The sequence below is a fragment of the Thermomyces dupontii genome (genome assembly GCF_041956625.1).
Source record: "Thermomyces dupontii strain NRRL 2155 unplaced genomic scaffold VTN31scaffold_1, whole genome shotgun sequence".
Classification (NCBI taxonomy): domain Eukaryota; kingdom Fungi; phylum Ascomycota; class Eurotiomycetes; order Eurotiales; family Trichocomaceae; genus Thermomyces; species Thermomyces dupontii.
Window position 1 is genome coordinate 3,649,071 of NW_027192307.1, and position 19,825 is coordinate 3,668,895.

At 56.8% G+C, this 19,825-nt stretch overlaps 9 protein-coding genes across 9 annotated transcripts; 5 read left to right on the forward strand and 4 right to left on the reverse strand.

Moving 5' to 3' along the window:
* Nucleotides 1–515: 515 nt before the first annotated feature.
* VTN31DRAFT_1371 (uncharacterized protein) lies at nucleotides 516–3,837 on the forward strand (the record flags this gene model as incomplete). Its single annotated transcript, XM_069401421.1, has 7 exons — nucleotides 516–564; nucleotides 618–722; nucleotides 775–1,061; nucleotides 1,113–1,325; nucleotides 1,375–1,473; nucleotides 1,524–3,606; nucleotides 3,668–3,837. 7 exons carry the CDS (start codon nucleotides 516–518, stop codon nucleotides 3,835–3,837), a joined length of 3,006 nt encoding a protein of 1,001 aa, XP_069264227.1.
* Nucleotides 3,838–4,175: 338 nt separating this feature from the next.
* On the reverse strand, nucleotides 4,176–4,947 carry VTN31DRAFT_1372 (uncharacterized protein; the record flags this gene model as incomplete). Its single annotated transcript, XM_069401422.1, has 4 exons — nucleotides 4,176–4,246; nucleotides 4,314–4,416; nucleotides 4,485–4,527; nucleotides 4,604–4,947. The coding sequence occupies 4 exons, from the start codon at nucleotides 4,945–4,947 to the stop codon at nucleotides 4,176–4,178; spliced, it is 561 nt and encodes a 186-aa protein (XP_069264228.1).
* Nucleotides 4,948–5,203: 256 nt separating this feature from the next.
* VTN31DRAFT_1373 (uncharacterized protein) lies at nucleotides 5,204–6,027 on the reverse strand (the record flags this gene model as incomplete). The annotated part of the gene is made up of 2 exons (XM_069401423.1): nucleotides 5,204–5,707; nucleotides 5,770–6,027. The coding sequence occupies 2 exons, from the start codon at nucleotides 6,025–6,027 to the stop codon at nucleotides 5,204–5,206; spliced, it is 762 nt and encodes a 253-aa protein (XP_069264229.1).
* A 587-nt stretch (nucleotides 6,028–6,614) lies between these two features.
* Nucleotides 6,615–7,908, forward strand: VTN31DRAFT_1374 (uncharacterized protein; the record flags this gene model as incomplete). Its single annotated transcript, XM_069401424.1, has 2 exons — nucleotides 6,615–7,288; nucleotides 7,341–7,908. 2 exons carry the CDS (start codon nucleotides 6,615–6,617, stop codon nucleotides 7,906–7,908), a joined length of 1,242 nt encoding a protein of 413 aa, XP_069264230.1.
* A 325-nt stretch (nucleotides 7,909–8,233) lies between these two features.
* On the reverse strand, nucleotides 8,234–10,333 carry VTN31DRAFT_1375 (uncharacterized protein; the record flags this gene model as incomplete). The annotated part of the gene is made up of 1 exon (XM_069401425.1): nucleotides 8,234–10,333. One exon carries the CDS (start codon nucleotides 10,331–10,333, stop codon nucleotides 8,234–8,236), a length of 2,100 nt encoding a protein of 699 aa, XP_069264231.1.
* Nucleotides 10,334–11,055: 722 nt separating this feature from the next.
* On the forward strand, nucleotides 11,056–12,309 carry VTN31DRAFT_1376 (uncharacterized protein; the record flags this gene model as incomplete). Its single annotated transcript, XM_069401426.1, has 1 exon — nucleotides 11,056–12,309. The coding sequence occupies one exon, from the start codon at nucleotides 11,056–11,058 to the stop codon at nucleotides 12,307–12,309; it is 1,254 nt and encodes a 417-aa protein (XP_069264232.1).
* Nucleotides 12,310–12,612: 303 nt separating this feature from the next.
* On the reverse strand, nucleotides 12,613–14,288 carry VTN31DRAFT_1377 (uncharacterized protein; the record flags this gene model as incomplete). Its single annotated transcript, XM_069401427.1, has 3 exons — nucleotides 12,613–12,643; nucleotides 12,698–13,579; nucleotides 13,633–14,288. The coding sequence occupies 3 exons, from the start codon at nucleotides 14,286–14,288 to the stop codon at nucleotides 12,613–12,615; spliced, it is 1,569 nt and encodes a 522-aa protein (XP_069264233.1).
* An 879-nt stretch (nucleotides 14,289–15,167) lies between these two features.
* Nucleotides 15,168–17,494, forward strand: VTN31DRAFT_1378 (uncharacterized protein; the record flags this gene model as incomplete). The annotated part of the gene is made up of 5 exons (XM_069401428.1): nucleotides 15,168–15,325; nucleotides 15,397–15,495; nucleotides 15,553–15,620; nucleotides 15,678–17,363; nucleotides 17,418–17,494. The coding sequence occupies 5 exons, from the start codon at nucleotides 15,168–15,170 to the stop codon at nucleotides 17,492–17,494; spliced, it is 2,088 nt and encodes a 695-aa protein (XP_069264234.1).
* A 665-nt stretch (nucleotides 17,495–18,159) lies between these two features.
* On the forward strand, nucleotides 18,160–19,779 carry VTN31DRAFT_1379 (uncharacterized protein; the record flags this gene model as incomplete). The annotated part of the gene is made up of 1 exon (XM_069401429.1): nucleotides 18,160–19,779. The coding sequence occupies one exon, from the start codon at nucleotides 18,160–18,162 to the stop codon at nucleotides 19,777–19,779; it is 1,620 nt and encodes a 539-aa protein (XP_069264235.1).
* Between the last annotated feature and the right edge of the window lie 46 nt (nucleotides 19,780–19,825).

Below are 19,825 nucleotides of genomic sequence, written 5' to 3' on the forward strand. Positions count from 1 at the left end.
TCGCGCGTAGGGAGTGCACGCTGCGAGAGGGAGGAGGAGTTGGACAATTGCAGACGTTCGTCGTGGTTGGAGTCGTGAGGGTTGGGCGACGCCGAGGAGTCGAGCCGCTAGTCCAAAAATGGCTCAGCCACAGTCACCAGCCACCTCACCAGCCACATCTTCTGACATAATCTTGAATTCTGTCACGTGATACATGGATAACGTGATTTAAAGCGCGTGGCTGGACTCTGGAGCTCTAAGCAGACCCACTTTTGTGGGGAAGGAGCGATCATGAACGATCCTTCCAGACGTGGCATGATTACATAATCACGGTTGCCCCGAGTGACAGGTAAACATCGAGACACTTGACCAGCCATGCCTTCCCAATGTGATTTTTCTCAACTCGGGTCGCTCTTTCTTTTTTGTCGTAGATTGCGGCTCTGGGGGGACGGCAGGAACTTAGGAAGGCCTGAGGAATCCACATTTGAGGAGAGAGGAGAAGAAGAGAAGAACGAAGAGACGAAAAGAAGAGCACGATGCCGGGTACTAGTACCACATCGGAGGGCCCGACGGTGGCCATGTCTTGTAAGTCGCGCCGGGCCAGAGAATTGACACCGAGCTCATACATGCTGTGCCAGTTGCGAATAATTTCTGGGGGAAGGACGATGCAGGAGTGATTCCTCTGCTGGAGCGCATGCACAATGCCAAAGTGACTTGTGACGAATTGCGCCATTTCTACAACAGTACGTGAACGAGGGAAAGGATAGTTTTGGGCGCGAACTGACGATTTACTAGCTCGCGCGGCAATTGAGGATGAGTACGCCCGAAAGTTGATGTCGCTCTGTCGCAAGCCACTCGGGTCCTGCGAGACGGGAACCCTGCGCGCGTCCCTCGATGTGGTGCGGGGCGAGACCGAGGCCATTGCCAAGGCGCATTCCGCAATTGCCCAGCAGATCAAGACAGAACTGGAAGAGCCGCTGGCGGCTTTTGCTGGTGGAATGAAGGAGCGCCGGAAGATCGTGCAGCACGGAATCGAGCGTTTGCTGAAGATGAAAAACCAGCAGACGCATGCGGTCAACAAGGTGTGTGGATAACCGTATTGTAAGTCGAAGTTGATCTAACAAATTCTGCAGGCCAGAGATCGCTATGAACAGGACTGCCTACGCATCAAGGGCTACCTTGCTCAAGGCCACATGGTCATGGGTCAGGAAGAGCGCAAGAATAAAGCCAAGTTGGAGAAGGCCCAGATTCAGATGGCTGCAAACAGTGCCGAGTATGAAGCAGCGGTGAAGGCACTAGAAGAGACCACCGGTCGGTGGAACAAGGAGTGGAAGGCAGCTTGTGACGTACGTTGCGTAGCAGTTGACTAGAGAAACCTCGCTAACTACAGGACAGAAATTCCAAGACTTGGAAGAGGAAAGACTAGACTTCACCAAGAGCAGTCTCTGGAGCTATGCAAACATTGCGTCGACCGTGTGCGTCAGCGATGATGCGGTGCGTATGGGTACAAACTTTCCGAAGAGAACATACTGACATTTATGCAGTCCTGCGAAAAGATACGGCTGTCGCTTGAGCAATGTGAAGTGGAAAAGGACATCAACAGCTTCATCAAGGAAAAGGGAACCGGACAAGAGATCCCGGAGCCTCCCCGATTCATCAACTTCTGCCGCGGCGATGATGTTGCGTCGGAAACGTCAGACGAAGACCGCTATTCCATTGCCCAGTTCCAACGAGCCATTAATCCTGCGTATCGCAGCTCCTCTCCGCAGCCGTCGACGTATGAGTCACATCACGATCCCAACTCCGAGCTCGCGGCGCAGATGAGCCACGGCAAGAGCACAGAGGGCCCGGGGCACAGTAGGAATGTCGAGAGCCGAGACGCAGGACATACTCCCCCTAGACCTGAGCACAATCAGGCGCAACCAGTGCAGCCGCCGCCGTTGGATCTGCGACGCGGTGGTCAGCTGCCTCCCAACTACGACCCCAATCAACATGGCGAGATTGGCACCGTCCCTCACAACTCTTATCCAACAGATGGCATGACAATGTTCTGCCGGACTGGCCCGCCGTCTGAGCGTAGCTCGGGCATCAGTTCGTATCGGCCGTCGAGCCGCGACGATTCGCACAGCGATGTCTCCAACCCGACGTCATTCTCCAGTCAAGAGCCCCAGAGCGGCGCACAGTCTCCGACCAAGCCGTCCAATCCGGTTCCCGCGCCGGCAGCATCCAAAACGCCTGAACGACAAGTGGCGCCTGAACGGCAAGTCCAGAAGAAGAGGAGCGCGTTCTTCAGCAACAGTCCCTTCCGGCGCAAGAGTCGTCACGATAAGGACCGGCAGTCGCAGTCGCAGTCGCAGTCGCAGCCGCAGCCGCAGCCGCAGCCGCAGTCGCAGTCTCTATCCCAGTTTCAATCCCGGTCCCAGTCTCAATCGCAATCGCAGTCTCAATCCCAGTCTCAGTCTCATTCACGGTCCCAGTCGCAAGCCCAGTTTCAGCCGCAGTCCCAGCCACAATCGCAGTCACAGCAGCAAAAACCAGTGTACAGTAGACCGCCTGCGGACGACCGCGCCGGGAGCCCCGAGCCGGCTGATCCGCGGGCGAACTTCCAGCTCAATATTGGCAACAATGTTTTTGACGTGGCTTCGCCGGACAAGAAACCGGAGGCAGGGAAAAACAGCAATAATAACAACAAGAGCTCCGAGGAGGACGATCCTATCGCACGCGCTCTGGCGGACCTGAAGGGATCCGGATCGGGGAAGCCGGCCGCCAAACGGGTGTCTGCTGACCGATATCATGGCATTGCAACACCAACTCCGTCCGCAACGGGGTCTTCGTACGGCGAGCAGTCGGCAGAGACGCCACCTCCGTCATACAATGACACGTCGGTCAAGAGACTGGACGCACCCGAGCCGGCATTTACCTCTGCGCAGATGCAGAAGACAACGCAAAAGTACATCGGTCAGACGCAGAGTATGTTTGGAGGAGCTGGCAGCAACCAACGGCAGATGCCCACGCGAACAGCCCCTGCGCAGCAGCAGGAGCCGCCTCGCGCACGATCGCCGGCGCCGCGGAGGAGCGCGAGCCCTCACCCGCAGCCGGTTGATACGCGGATGGGAGCGTATAATGGGGGAGGGGCGGTGGGTAGTCCGACGAAATACCAGTCAAATAGCTACGACGGGCGATACCGCCAGTCACCAACTACTCAACGTCCGTCTGCGACGGCGGTCCATCAAACCCCAGCGGCCCAGCGCCAATCTCCGACTACCCATCGTCCTTCCCCAACGGCACAATCGCGACCGGGGAGCGAACGTGGGTATTCGCCGCGCACGTACTCGAGGCACGACTCGCCGAACGCGCCGAACACTGTCGTGCGCGCCGTGTCACCCCAGCCCCAATTCCGACAGCAGACCCGTCCGTCAAGCTCCGGCGGAATGGAACTGCAGTTAGCTGGTAACCAAGTAGACGCGTATCATGGATACGACAACTACCAACGGGATAACAATAGCCGACCGGTGACCATGTACTATGGCCAGGCGCAGCCACCCACGCGGGCAAGAAGCAAGACCCTGGCGGTCGCCGAGCCGGGGCGCCAGTACAGCCGGGATGGCCGACCGATTCTCCATTTTGGTAAGTATTTTTCTTTTTTGTTCCTTCCAGAGATTTTACCATGGGGCTAACAACTCCTCAGCACGTGCCATGTACAGCTACACGGCGGCAATCCCGGAGGAACTGGGATTCCAAAAGGGAGACATTCTTGCGATCCTGCGGATGCAGGATGACGGGTGGTGGGAGGCCGAAATCATGAACAATCCGGCTCCACCGGGGCTGGTGCCGAGCAACTATCTGCAGAACATTTGATGCGATGCGATGCGATGCTTCTGGTACATACTTTTGATCGTTCTTTTGCTTTTGACGATTTCCGTTTGTTATGACTCTGCCTGACGATGTCCTGTCTGATGTTCTCCTTCTTTGATCTCGGGTTTCTACGATGTCAATCTCTTTGATGTTGTATTCTTGATCATGAGCAATGACAAATGCGGTGCTTGATGGTATATATACAAGACCAGGAGGTCTCTATAGGTACATGAGCGCCAGTCAACGTAAACGAGAAAGACGCATGGGTATCGTAAAGACAGAGTACTATGTACAGCGCCAAATGGCATGATTAAGTATTAGATATGAACAAGGGGCATGAGTTACTCATCGTCAACGAAGGAATTAGCCAGACGGCCGAAGATAGGCACCTCGTAATGTTCAAGCGAGTCGACTGTACATGTCAGCAAAAGAAAAATAGAACCAGCAACGACCGATTGACAAGGTTCTGGGGAACATACCGTCTCGATAAGCGCGGAGACTCAGATAAGCGATCAGGAAGATATCACCCAGGAGCATGAGCCAGGAAATGAAGCTGGACCACGAGAAAATCAAATGGAGAATCTGCACAGATTATATTAACATCCCTTCTCTGTCACGGTACGGGAATATCGAAGAGGAAATTAACATACAAATATTGCGCTGAACAACATACTCGATTGCCAGGCATGAAACCTAATACCGTTCCTCAATCAGCCGATTATATCCAAGAAAAGCAGGAAAAGAAAATAGATAGAGAGGAAGCACCCACCGAACATAATCACTCTTATGCTCCAAGAGCAACAACAACACACCGCCCGCCGGCGGAAGCAGCAAATACGCCATCATCGCCTCGTAGTCGACGCGGATGGGAAGACTCGTTTCGAAGGCAGCCAGGTTCGCCCTGGTGCCGGACTCGAGGTCGCGGCTGCCAAACCCCGTAGCGGAACTGTTCATGTACTCGTTCGTGTTGTTTGTGTTTGTGTTTGTTGCGCGTTGATAGGAAAATGGCGGTGGTGATGAGATTTGGGGTGGTGGTGTCGGTTTTGTTCTGCCCGGGGGTGACAGGGCCCGCTCGACTTCGGGGGATTCATCTTGGTAGGGGGCGAAGTTCATCTTCACTGCTTGAAGCGTTGCGCGCCGCTTTCGAGCCTGTCTTTGGGTGGTCTCAGCGGAGAGCACTTGTTCAAGATGAAGTTTGGGGTCAGGTGTTTGTATTAGGATTACATAATCAAATCGCGTTTTTAGTCTTTACGAAGTTCTTGGCGGGTTGGTGTGATCATGTTCAGCTCAGCACGTGAAGTTCTGACGCATCCCTCTCATTAATTTACAGTTACATAGGTCATGCAGTTGAAAGGCCATTGCCATTTCCTCATGTTCGAGACGTAGACCCCCGACGGACAGATGTACCTCGCGCAGCGACACTGCCCGCTCTCCGCGTCGCCGCAGTCGACGTGCTCGTCGTCATCGTCCCGCCCCTAGTGCGAGAAGGAACTCCCGTTCGACCCGCCGCCGTAGAAGTTGCAGTCGGCACGCGTCCCACGCCCGTAGTTCCTACTCGCCCTCTACTTCTGACCGAGGTCGTCCCCCGCGCAAACCTCGAGCTCCCCGTCACAGCACCGGCCTGTGCCGTCTTCCGCTCCTGTTCCTCTGCCGCTTTCCTAGCGGCCTCCTCTCTCCGCTGACGGAGTTCCTGCTCCCTGCGCTCGGCCTCCCGCTGTCGCGCGAGCGCCTCGGCCTCCAATTCGGCAATGTCGTGGGTAGCACCCTGCCAGGAGGGATCGAGAACAAGGCGCTGGTGGTGTTCGGTTTGGGACAGGATGCGTGTCCATGTAGTAAGGAGCTGAGAAGCGGACTGAACGGTGCGGGATACAGTCTGTTGCCAGTCAATTAGCACTCTTGTATCGTCATGATATTCCCGGGGGAAATTGTACATACCTCCATGTTCCCTTTGGCCCGCTCCAGGCTCTCGATGACCCCCTCAATGGCTTGGTTGACGTTCTGCACAGTCTGAAGCTCCTTGCGCAAGGCCGCCTCGCGCGCTTCCTCCTGGTGGTAGCCTCCCGCTGTCCCGGTGCCGTGTGCGCGCTCGGTGTTCGACGTGCTGGACTTGGATCGGGTGCGCCGCGGCGGTGGAGGGGAGTCCGGCTCCCCGTCCGACAGCTGGAGGCGCTGCATCTCGTCGGTGGGAGCCATGGTCGGCTCAATGGTAGCTGAGCACGATGGTGGTGGGCAGGTCACATGAGATGCAGCAGGCCTTTTTGTCAGATTCTGACACGATTTCACGCTGAGCGTGTTGGCACTTGTCAGATCATAGTATTCTTGGAGAAAGGTGGGGAAACTAAAAGCGGAAATTCACAAACAGCAGATGCAAACTCGATTCCAATTTTGAAAAGTTTGGAAATTAGTCAGCAGTGCAAATGTGCCTATCTACTTTCAATATCACGCAAATTGTAAGGATTTGCACTGGTGGCTGGAGATCGGCCAAGTCTAAACACTTCACTGCGCTTGTGCCTTGTTGAGTTGGACATCTGAACCTCTCCACCTCCTTTTCTTCTTCATCCTGGCGATGCAGATAGCCTCGGAGCGCTAGCATCGCTCTATTCCATCAACCCGCACACGATTCTCGACCCATTTGCGTTTCTGTGTCGAGCACTTGGGGCATCCCTTGCTCGTCGGCTCGCGATTCTCACCGACTCAACCTCTCGTTCTCTGCGCGATCGAACCACGAACCGGCGCAAGAGACAGCCCGTTGGGTCGATTTCTGCGAAAGTTCCAACACAATGGCCACAACCCCGCCTCCTCCTTCTGTCCTCCGGGAGCCACCAACGCCGCGACACGGCCCTGGCTATGAATCTTACGACCCCTATCCCCCCCGACAGTCGGCTCGGCTAGCGAACAAGCGATTGAAGCAGTCTCGCGCGACAACGCCATCGCCCCCGTCGTCGCCGCTTCAGTCGTCCTTTGAGCGCCTGTCTCCCCCTGGTTCGGGGGCCGCGTCACCGCGCAAGTCGGGGTCCGCGCCGCTTGGGAAAGACAGTGCTTTGCCCTCTTCTACGGACCCAGCCGATGAAGCGTCGTCGGACAAAGCAGTCAAATCTTTTGGAAGTCTGATCACTCCGGCGAAAACTCCGCGGAAGAAGACTGTAGATGCGCCGGGGTCGACGGCACGACAGCTGTTCCCCAGCGGCAGCGCAAAGAAGACCAAGAAATACACGGGGTTCACGCTGGACAGCTTCCACGAGGACCCTGAACCGAATTCTAGCAAAATTGAGATCTACACGGACACGCGTGACCGGATTCCCCAGGTCAACAACAGAGAGTCCAATCCGTTCATTTCAGGTTCAAAGCCCAAGCCGGCCACCAAGCGCCGCAAGGTCAGCACGGAGGCCGACAAGACTGACGAGATCAATCCGCGAGAGTATGCCAATCGCAAAGACGGGATGCTCTATGTCTTGTAAGTCATACTTCGCAGTCGTTATTCATGTCCTTTACTAATGTCCAATCAGCCGCGGCAAGAAAATCTTTCGCAAGTTCCCTCAAGAGGACGAAGAAGAAGCAGACAACGAAGACGATGATCTGGGTCTCTTTGCCCACCGCCCGGACCTGCTGGATGAGTCCGTGGCCCATCGTCTTCGCCCCTCGACACAGTCCAGGTCCGTCGCGCGGGTTCTCTTCCCGACCAGCGCAGAAGAGAACACGGAGGAGCGAGCATCAGCGGCGGCTGCCAGCGACGAAGAGGCGCCGACCGACCTAGAGGAGCTGTTGGAAGAGGAGGAGAATGTCGAGAAGGAACAGGAGCCAGAAACAGACAACAACCCAACGGCCTCTGCTTCGGCAGCGGAGCTCGACTCGACACCAACGAGAATCCTCCGGTCCCGCACAATCCGACGCGAAACGTCTCCCAGTCAAGGCAGAGACCGAGTGTCCCGCGATAGTCCGTTCCGCGGCTGGATGCGCAAGAAGCAGCAACCGGCTCCCGCGAATCCACAGGCGCCAGCTGTGTCAACTCGGGCCCGGAAACGTGACACGTCGAATCCTCCGGAACCTGCGAGTAAGAAAACGCGGGCTCGTTGATCGCTTCTCCCTTTTCGACTGCTTTCTGTCGTCATTTGTTGTTCGAGTACCCTTTTTATCCGCTTTGATTGTTTGTTCCTGTTGGCGTTGTTACGGTTGTTGCGTTCCAGGCTGTGGTGTTGTCTTTTCGATGAGAGGTCATGAGGATTTTCATACGGAGGTTTCATTTTTTCACCAGGAATGGTTCATAGGGACGGTTATTCCTTGGGACATGGTTCATTGATTGACTTCGGTCAGGTTTATTAGGGGGTTTGATAGAATGAATGATACTCCTTTTATCACTAATACTCTCCCTTCCTTTTTTTTTTTTTTTTCTTCTAATCAATCAAATAATCTCCAGCTCATCGTCATCGTCGTAATCATCGTGATAGTCATTACCCGTTCTACCCTTCTTGCCCTCTGACGACAGACTCGGATCGCTGCCCACGCCAAAGCTCTCCCGGCCTGCCTCTCGGATCCCCTTTGAAGTGATAAACCGCGTTTTCTTCATGGGTGTAGTAGTGGTAGTGGTATCCCCCGCGGCAGTCCTTCGCCGCCGACCCTCTTCTCCTTCCTCCTCCTCTTCCTCAACGACAGTACGGGCACGTTTCAATGATGGTGACGTCGGTGCCGATGGTTTCGTATTCGCGGCGGTGGCATAGCGATCCATCAAGGCGTCGATTCTGCGCACTGCTCCGGCTGCTCGCGATGATGGTGTTGTCGTTGCTGCTGTCTGTGTTTGTTGTTGTTGTTGTGCCGAGAATGAGGACGAGGACGACGAGTGTCGTTTCGGCTCTTGTTCAGATTGCTGATGTTCTCTCTGCTGGGCAAGAAGAGTTCTCGCACGGAGGTACTCCGCCCCTGTGCTTTTACTCCGCGCGCCGAGCTGCGCGGCGATCTCGTGCTCGCGCTGCTGCGTGATCAGGCGGCGACGGAGACGGTCCTCTTTACTCTCATGGACCGAGATGCCGCCGCCAGCACCGGCGCTGAATGGATTGTCGTCGATCCGGTCGATTAGCTCTGCCGCTGAGGAGCCCGTGTTGGATCTAATGCGGGTTGGCGAGGAAGATGGGGAGGCGCGCCGCGGTGCGGGCGCGATATAGTACGTCGAACCTGTCATGGAGTCCCACTGTGCGCCTTCGGGCTTGAGTCCGTTAGCTGCACGGCGTCTCGGACGGGAAGGAGGACCCATGTCGGCGATCCGCCCCGCGGTCCGCCCGCCTGGCGCGAATTGCCCCGTTGTGGCCCCATTGACCGCCAGCCGCTGCGCCTGCGTCCGCCGGATCTGCAGGTCGACGTGGAAATCGCAGAATTCTGTCTTGCGCACATCGATCCACGCGTTGCAGACGCGACCGTCGCGGCGCTCTGCGCGGCAGTAGCCAATGTCCCGCGCGGTGCCGACCTCGAGCACTGTGTCGTCGGACGACGCCAGACTGAGGCTGAATCGGTTCGTGTCGATGCGGCCAGGCGATGGCGGCAGAATCGACGGGTTCAGTATGGCGACCACGGTTCCCGGACCGAGTTTGTAGTACCGCGGGAATGCCGTGTCGAAGAGGAACAGGTCGAGCTCCCAGGTGAGGTCGGTTAGCGTGAGAACCATGTATTTGTCGCGGTTGTTTAGTCCGTCATCGAAACTTCCCTCGTTCTCCGCCGTTGAAGTTGCTGAGTGCTTTTTACGCTGCTGGTGCTGTCGCGGCTCGGACTTGGACGCCACGATTCCGACCACCACGTAGTCTCCCTCGATTTCTGGGAGCTCGAAAGCCGGCGCTTTGACGGTCCGTAGCAGTTCCGGGATCCGTAGTACTGTCTTCCCCTCCAGCGTTCGTCGTAGGAACGAGTGCGGCAGAATGCGTTTGGACAGGTGCAGAGCAGAAAAGGGCTCGAACGTGGACAGATCCGTTTCGCCCTCACCCTCCACGTCGCCGGTATTGTCCCGCTGCGGACGGGAGGACGTCTTGGATTTTGAGGTCTGCTCTCCACCCGCTGCACGCAGCACCTCATCACGACTGAACGACTCCGTCCGAAGTGACCTGACGGGGGACTCTGTGCGCAGCGCCGGCCGCGCCGCCGCCTCTTCCTTGAAGCGGTCCAGTTCCGCGCGGTCGACGGCAAATGCCGTGCTACGGCTCTGTTGAATCCTGCGCGTCCGCTCCTGCCGGATCCGCTCCGCAGCTCTACTTTCTGCGATGCGCTCGCTGAATGACTTTGGTCGGCTCACTCGGTCGTCGGTGGCGGGGGAGAGGTCTCTGTTGTAGCCATATTGCCCATCACTCGCACGGGACGCGGCGCCGTCCCGTGTGCTAGGCCGTGTTGCTGCTCGCGCACTGTGCGTGCGGCGTAACTGCAACTGGTCTCGCAAACTGTCATCCTCCCTTACAGGTAAGGCGGCTTTCCGATGCGGCGAGGAATCTGCCCGTGGCCGTACTGTCCGCTTCGTCGGCGACATTGGCACCTGCACCTCGCTCTGCGATTCCCGGCGCTTGGCAGCCAACCGCTCCCGCAGCGCTCCCAGGCGACTGTTTTGGCTGAGAGCTGTTGTTGTTGTGGTGGGGGGTGCCTCCTCAACATCCACATTCGATGACTTGGCCCTGTACTTGTTCTGCTGGAGCTTCTTTAACTTGAGGCGCGCTTCAATGGCGGCTAGCTTCAGCTGTAGGGTCTCCTCATCCTCCTCTTCGTCGTCGCTGTTATCATCGTTTGGAATACTCGCGGCGGCGGCGGTGGCGGACCGTTTCGTCGGCGAGGCAGCTACTTGGGCCCTCCGCAACTCATGAAAACGTTTCCGACCACTGGGGGACGCGAGAAGAGCCTCCTTGGGCGATTTGGGAGGCCATGGCAGGGGGTCGACCACTGTATTTCATCATCAGCAAGGTTTTGGACCGGGGAACGGCTACGAACTGGCTGTAGAAGATTTCGATTCGTCTCAACTCGGTTGCATTGCAGGAATTGAGAGGCAGAGACAGTTTATTTGAGGAGATTCAGGATGCTGTATCTATCTCATTGGAAGGCGATGAAGTGTTTTGCTTGTTTCAAGGGGTGGTCGGTTCAATTTGCCCTTTTGGCCATCTACCTCACGCGTACTCGTAGACGCGTCCGCGCCTTCATTAGGTAATTCCAGGAATCTCGATCAACATTTAACCTCAAGACAAAAACCATCATGAAGTCACAATGAAGACCCGATCAGACACGACAGAAGATAATTCCAGTCCTGCCGATTTAAATCCTAGTAGGACGCTGATCCTGCCCGCCAATGCCAGCGACGCCGCTCGATTTCTCGTCCTCCCCAACCCAACCACTGGCGCATGCAATCGCTACTTTTTCTGCCCTCGCGCAGGGCTCTACGAACTGACGGCGGTTTCTTCGCCGCCGGCACAGCCTCGAAGTGTGCTTCTAACGCCCTCTGACTACGGCTCCTCCCAACCGCCGCAGCCCCCGAAGACAAAGGGCGCCGTCACTCGAAACGCGGAGCTCCTAGTCGCAACGCCGTTCGATGTTATGTTCCTTCTGCTATCAATCCTGGCGCCGGCGCCCACAACAGGTTCAGGCGATCCTGCGCAGAGAAAACAAAATCTCTTCCAACCGCTGGATGATATTTTGGACTCGCAGGAGGATCTGCCGCCGCATCTACGCTTGGTGCTCTACGACACGTCCTTCCGGCCGACGCTCGAACAGCGCGCAGAAGCCGTCTGCGACACGATGGAGGCAGGCGACCAGAAACTATACCGGTTCAGCGAGACGAAGCTACTGCGCGAACTCCTCGGCAAGGCTGAGCGCATGATCGCGCAGGGGCTCCCTGCGAGTCTCGAACAACGTTTTGTGCGGAAGGAGCTTGAACCACCTCTGATGAGCGTCAAGCGTGGGGAGGAGACCGCACCCACAATAGAACCCGTGGGGGAGAATGGAACTCCCTCCACGGTTGAGTCGTCATCATCGTCGAACAGCGTTGATTCGAACGGGTCGGGATTGTCATCGTCATCAGCAGGTGGCATCTCAACACCATTTACCCCGGCGTCGACCGTCGATGGCTCCGCGACGCAGCCCGATCCCACGGCGCGACTCCTGCGTCTACGTGTCGCGCTGTCCTTTATGCTGCACGCCTACGTGCCGCCGCATCTCGCGGCCCGGATCAGGGACATCCTCGCCTCCGGTGACAGCCCCATCGACTTCACGCCGCTCGACGAGCGGCTGAAGCAACTCGCGGAGCTGCGTGCCCAGGCGATTCGCTCGCAGAGTGATCTTTTCCGCAAGCGAGACGCGGATGATGATTATGGCAGCGGAACGTCTCGGAAGAAGCGCCGCAAGGAGGAGGAAGAGGGGATGAAGAAGAAGAAAGCCTCCGAGTCGCGTGGTGTGCGGGAACTGAAGAAGGTCGATACGACGGGGATGAAGAAGATGAGCGATTTTTTCAAGAAGAAGACATGAATGGAGGCAGTTTCTCTTTGTTTACGGCTTGTTTACCCGCGATGGGGACAATTTGGGTTGCCTCAGAGGATGCGACCTCCGCCGCTGGGATCTGGGTCTCGTATTGAGCCGCTGAATGAGGACCCGAAGGTACGGAGAGAATATCTCAGCTACGGCCGTGTCCTTGAACAGACTCGGATTCTGCTGGTTCAAGACCAGCTGCTCCTCATAGTGTACTTGTACTGTATCTACAGAATCGGATACCTTGTGAGAACTGCGGCGTTTTCACGCCACTATGCCAACTGAAACATGGCTGTTGGATCTTCATTGGATGTTGAGAGCAGCTCCATGAACCCTATGAACCGTTAGCCTTGTACCCATCGAACAGAGGAATGAAGAGCAAACGCACAAGAATGAGCCGTTCGACGGTTTGCTAATGACCATTGCTTCCGCCAGCTTCTCCTGGCTGATATCCGGGAATTTCTTCAGATAGTACTCCTCGCGCAGCGCCTTGATGACATCGTCGACCTTAGCCTGCGGCAACATGTGCACGGTGCTGCCGCCCCAGCCCGCGCCAGTCAGTCGACTGCCCCAGGTGCCGGCGCGGCGCGCAATGTCGCAGATCTCGTCGACCTCTGGGCAGCTGCAATCGTAGACGTCGCGGCAGGAGCGCTGCGACTCGTTGAGGAGATTACCGAGCTCTTGGATGCGCTCCAGGCTCAATGTGTCGCTCTGGGTGAGGCACGCCTTGAAGGTGAGCACGCGCCGCGCCTCCTGGAAGCAGTGCAGGGCGCGCTGGCGGAGGAGGAACCGCTCCGCCTGGACGGGGAACGCCGACAGGAACCTCGACTCCAGTTCCGCAACGCTGAGGTCGAGCAGCTGCGCAATCTCCTCACGGGTGTAGCCCTCTTCCTTCGTGAGAAGTTCCTGCGTGGTTGCAATGACGGCGTCGAGCTGCAACTCCAGCGCGTCCGCCAGACGATCCTGCTTTCGGATGTACTCTTCGTGAAAGTTACGCAGGCTGTATCCCAGCGAGCTGTTATCCTTTTGCAGCTGGATACCATGTTGCTTGGCAAGCACCACGGCCGCCAGGGTACACTCGGCTACCCGAAGGTTGTAGTGGCGTGGGGCCGTCTCGGCCTTGTTCGACGTTACAAAGCTCTGAGCCACCAGGAAAGTGATATCCTCTTCGGACTTGGGCACGGGCACGTGCTGCGTGGAGAATCTGGGGAAGAATTGTGTGTAAAGGAGATATCCGCGGGAGGAAAAAATCGAGGCGGCCTGATCCATTCTGTTGACTCGCATCATTAGCTGTCGTTCATGGATTCGTGTCCGCATGCGCACCCTCCAGAGTAGACCCCAACAGCACGCTCGGATACCACAGCCAGGTCCAGCAGATCCTGCTTGGACACATCGTGGCCGTTCGCCTTCATGACCGCCAGAGCGCTGGCGCACACAAAGGCAGCGCTACTGGAGATGCCGCCACCCGGCGGCACGTTGCCGTCGACCAGGATCTCCAAACTCGCAGGCTTGAATGCGGGGCCACTGCGGTCTCGGAGGAACTTCAGAGCACCCCGCAGGCCCGCCTTGAAGTAATTGACCCATTCATGGCGTGTCGCATCGATCTCCACGTCGCCCTCGAGCGGCACTCCGAACTCTCGGCTCGGGAACCGCTCGGAGTTCACATTGGCAATCCGCACAGTGAACTCGGGACTGTCGGTCGTCGGAAACGCCTTGACAGCAATGATCACGTCCACGCTAACCGCCGTTGGGAGCACGTCATACAGATTGTAGTCAATGTGTTCTCCGATGATGTTTACACGGCCAGGGCTGCGCGCGACAAAATCCGGCTTTTTGCCATACGTCTCGGCGAATCGCTTTAGGAGACGGGCCCAGCGGGCTTGCGTCTCCGGCGCAACCGACTTTGCAGACGCATCGTCAGTGGCATAGACATCGGCGATGTTCTCTGTTTGTGGAACGAGCAGCTGCGGGGAGGCCATGATGGACTGGACGGCGGGGTTCTCAGGCTCGGCGGCTGGTTCGCTCCCTTCTTTCCAGAAAAGCGAAACTGAAGAAGGGTCAAAAACCTGGTTGATGCGGGAGATTTAAGGCAGCATTTATGATTCGACTCCCGGTCAACTGATCAGACGGCACGGGCCAAAGCAATTGACACGATGTTACCTTAGGGCTTGGAGGAGCTTCTGCCATTTCCTTCTGCCAAGACATAGTCCCCGCGGCCTGATCAGGAAGGCGGTGAAAATTGATTAGGGCTTACCGGACGAGCCCTAACATATTCCCCAGCAAGTCTTGCACGCATGCAAATTGAAGCTAATTATGTAGGTTACTTTGTAACTAGTTAAGCACTCAGATCTCCAAAATTTTGTATTATCGGCTGCCAAGCTGAGCTCAAAAGGCTTTTGCTGCAGACGCCCGACACACGGCACACCCAGTTCAACGGGGTAAAAGCCTCTCTGGGTCTAGGCCATGATCCTCATTGTAGTTGCAGGTTAGCGGTAACATTTTTCGTAAATACCATGGACACGAGCACTCTTAGACAATTGACAAGTTGACAGTGAGAGTACTTTGTACTGTCATAGACTCGTACAAGTCAGAGAATCAGAGATGTCAATCTTGGAATGAGAGTTGACTGGCTTATTATTGAATGTTTGGTTGTCGACTTGTCACAGGGCGGATGCATGCCGATATCGGATGCACCTGACAAGGTCTGCCGAGATCGGTCTGATTTCGCCCCGGCCAAGACCAATAACAGCCAATCGCCGTCCGCCCGAATCGGCTAGCAAAGCCAGAGTCATCACGCTTTTTCTACTTCATCGTCCCGTCTTCTCGGTCGTCTTGGTGCTCTTCAGCACACGACAACCATGATGCGCTTCAAATCTTCACAGAGTGCCCTGCGCACTCTGCCGGCACGGAGACCGCCCGCTCGTGGTGCACGACAATTTTCGTCCACGTTTCCCGCGGCCGCCAATGCTCCTCACACCTCCAAGCGATCGCAGAGCACAGCAACGGCGCCGGCATCGTGAGTGACGCCTCCTGAAGAAGCAAGTCTTCGTGCAATGCATTGGTACTGACGAATTGGCAATGTGACAGAAGCACACGCCCGGTCCCGAGTCCAGCGTTCAACCATGATGCGCAACGCAATGCCGTCCCGCCCCTGGTGAATCCGAGGCAACCGGAGTATGATGACTCGTATGTGAAGCTGAAGGTCTGAGATTGTGTGATTTAGGAGGCTCATTCCATGTCTAGTTTTGTTGGCTTGACGGGCGGTGAAATTTTCCATGAGATGATGCTGCGCCAGGGCGTCAAGCACATCTGTAAGTTCCAAAAGTCCTTCCCAGCTGCGCATCCTTGATCGACTGACTGTGACTCAGTCGGCTACCCTGGTGGTGCCATCCTGCCTGTCTTCGATGCAATCTACAATTCGAAACACTTTGATTTTATTCTGCCGCGCCATGAACAAGGTGCCGGCCACATGGCCGAGGGCTACGCTCGGGCATCCGGAAAACCCGGTGTCGTCCTCGTCACATCCGGTCCTGGCGCGACCAATGTCGTCACTCCCATGCAGGACGCCATGTCTGACGGGACCCCGCTGGTTGTTTTCTGCGGACAGGTGGTCACTTCCGCCATCGGTACCGATGCCTTCCAGGAGGCCGACGTCGTCGGCATCTCTCGCGCCTGCACGAAATGGAACGTAATGGTAAAGAGCGTGGCTGAGCTGCCGCTCCGGATCAAGGAGGCCTTTGAGATTGCGACCAGCGGCCGACCGGGTCCCGTGCTTGTTGACCTTCCGAAGGATATTACCGCCGGTATTCTCCGAAAGCCCATCCCCATGACCAGCACCCTTCCGTCAAATTCGAGCGCTGCAGCCATTGCCGCGAAGGAATTCAGTCGACAACATCTGCAGGCGACTCTGAAGCGTGTCGCTCGTCTCATCAACATCGCGAAGAAGCCTGTGATTTACGCCGGTCAGGGCATCATCGCCCGCCCTGAGGGTCCCAAGCTGCTGAAGGAGCTCGCCGATAAGGCCTGCATTCCGGTGACGACAACCTTGCACGGTCTTGGTGGTTTCGACGAGATGGACCCCAAGTCTCTGCACATGCTGGGCATGCACGGATCGGCGTACGCCAACCTGGCCATGCAGGAGGCGGATCTAATCATCGCCTTGGGCGCTCGGTTCGATGACCGCGTGACTCTCAGCGTGTCTCGCTTTGCGCCGCAGGCTCACCTGGCTGCTGCCGAGGGGCGTGGTGGCATTGTGCACTTTGAGATGGTGCCTAAGAACATCAACAAGGTCGTCCAGGCCACCGAAGCCGTTGAGGGTGACTGTGCCGAAAACTTGGAGCAGCTGCTGCCGCTCGTTGAGCCGGTTGCCGAGAGGCCCGAGTGGTTCGCCCAGCTTAACGACTGGAAGAAGCGGTTCCCGCTCTCGAACTACGAGAAGGAGTCGCCGAATGGGCCCATCAAGCCCCAGACGCTGATCGAGAAACTGAGCAAGTTGACGGATCCTATCAAGGACCGCACCATTATCACGACCGGCGTCGGTCAGCATCAGATGTGGGCGGCACAGCACTACCGCTGGCGCTATCCGCGGTCCATGATCACCTCTGGTGGTCTGGGCACAATGGGCTACGGCCTGCCTGCCGCCATCGGGGCCAAGGTGGCGCGTCCGGACGCGCTGGTCATCGACATTGACGGCGACGCGTCGTTCAACATGACCCTGACGGAGCTGGGCACGGCGGCGCAGTTCAACATCGGCGTCAAGGTCCTGGTTCTGAACAATGAGGAGCAGGGCATGGTGACGCAATGGCAGAACCTCTTCTACGAGGACCGCTACGCGCATACGCATCAGAAGAACCCGGATTTCGTCAAGCTGTCCGAGGCTATGGGCGTGCAGGCCCAACGCTGTGTGCGCCCGGAAGAGGTCGAGGAGAAGCTCAAATGGCTGATTGAGAGCGACGGGCCCGCCCTCCTCGAGGTCGTCACCGACAAGAAAGTTCCTGTTCTTCCCATGGTCCCTGCCGGCAGGGCCTTGCATGAATTCTTGGTTTACGATGAGGGTAAGTTCGAGTCTATAATCGCGAGAAACCTTGGCCGCTAACTGGTTTCTGCAGCCAAAGAACGGGAGCGGAAGGAGACGATGCGGAAGCGAGGCGTCGACGAGAAGTATATGACCACCTCAATATCGTGATCCTCGGCCTGTGCTCCCTTTGACTTCGCACTATGTTCATATAATCTTGGCTGGTTATGTTTTGGCGTTGTGAGCTTCAACTTTATTCTTTCGTCGCCAAAAGTTGACGTGTCTTCCAACTTTTTTTTTTGACGTTTTCTTACGCTTTCTTCACACAAGAGTCGATGGATGTCTGGAAGCCCTTACTTTGGCGGTCGACATTCAAAAGGGCTACTCATGTGAAAAGTACGATTTCCGCCATGTGTACTGTATTCTACTTCTCGTCAAGCGGAGTAACGATGGGCGGTTTAGTATTTCAGCATCTCCAGGCGGTTTCCAGGAGAGGGATTCCATAGTCGGCTAGAATTGAATTCGAACTGAACTGAATAGAAGTAAAGAAGTAGTTTGTAAAACTCCTGTCCAATGGACGTCGTCGACTGTACAAAACTTCCTAATGAATTATCTTTCTTACCGTATTTGGCTGACTTATGGGTACGAGTCACGTGAGTCACTTTCGCCTCGTCGGCCTGTCAAGAGCTCAACGTCACTCGCCAGCATGAGCCACTGATCTTCCAGCCTTCTACTCCGTTGCCATCGTCCTGCAATCATGACCGCATGAAGCCACGACCGTCAGAGTCACCAAGGAATTGAATCCGCCGCCGAAATCAGTCTGAATTCAGCCCACGATGGCATCAGTACCGCCAAGGCAGCAACCCGTCGCGGTGAGAAGCAACACAAGGTCGGCTGATGGCGGGAGGTCAACATCCGCAACGCCGGCCGAGACTACGAACGCATACACATCATCGCATCAGGTCGCGGAATCGGTCGAAAGTCCGGAAACCGTGCTACTCGACACAAGTAGTCCCAGCCGGTCGACTTCGGTGGATGGTGAGCAGGGATCATCAAGTCGGCAGCAGCGAGAAGGAACGGTCGATACGGTAGCGACAACGGCGAAGCCTGACGCTCCCGAGCCGCGCAAATGTTGGATCTGCTACACGGATGAGACGGAGGATTCGCCGCACAACTCTGAGTGGCGATCACCGTGCCCTTGCGCCCTGACCGCGCATGAAGCATGTCTGCTGGACTGGCTGGCTGAGCTTGAAAGCCCGCAGTCCCGCAAACGGCATGGCGGCGCGCGGCCGCTGCAGTGCCCGCAGTGCCGGACGGAGATTCGTGTGGCGCGGCCGCGCAGCTACGTGGTGGACTTTGTGCGGGCCGTCGAGCGGCTCGCGGGGAAGCTGGTCTTCCCGGGCCTGGTGTTCACGTTTGCCGGCACGGTGTGGGCAGGCTGCTGCGCGCATGGCGTGTACTCGCTGTACCTCGTGTTTGGGACGGAAGATGCGCAGCGGATCCTGGAGCGAAGTAGCAGTAGCGGTACCAGCGATGCGGCATGGAGCGTGAGCCGGAATTTGGGCATCCCTCTGATTCCGCTGACGCTCATCTTCTCGCGGACGAGATTCGCGGACGGGTTGCTTCCTGCGATTCCCGTGTTGTTCTTTGCCACGTACAACCCGACGGAGCTTGAGCCGCAGGGCGGCAGCCTATGGCCGCCCAGCGCTGCGATGACCTTTGCCGCCCTGCCGTACGTCAAGAGCCTGTACGGTGCGCTCTACGAGCGACTATTCGGGAAGCTCGAGCGAAAGTGGATGGCCGAGGTGCGGCCCCGGCACGAGAGCGGCGACGAGGACGGCGAGGACCAAGACGCCGCGCTCCCAGATGCCAACAATAACAACAACCGACGTGCACAACTAGGAGACGGGCAAATCCTCATGGAAATCGATCTCGAACTCCAGCTCGGAGGCGGGGATTTTGACGAGGATGACCTAGAACTAGAACAGAATCAACACAACAACGACGCTGCCGCCGACCAGCAGAACAATAATGACAACAACAACAACCGCGACGCACGACGACAACGACAACTCCTCGGCCGACACCACCGCGAAGAACTCATCCAGGACACGAGCTCCCTGGCGGACACCATCCTGGGTGCTCTACTCTTCCCCGCCATCTCGGCGGGCATGGGTGGTCTACTCAAAATGATCCTCCCGCGGTCGTGGACAACACCACCGCCATCACCCCCTACAAGTACGCTGGGAAGTATGTTGGGTCTAAGTACCGCAACAACGGCCAGACCGGGCCTTCTTCAGACGCGATGGGGACGGAGTGTTGTGGGCGGCTGTCTCTTTGTCTTGTTGAGGGATGCGGTCTTGCTGTATTGCCGGTGGCGATTGGCGCAGACACATCGGAAGAGGCGGATTTTGAACTATGATCGGGGGAAGCAGAGTACCCGGAGGACACGGTAATCATCGTACATACACTCTCGCTTGGTAGTTGATATATGTCTTCCGT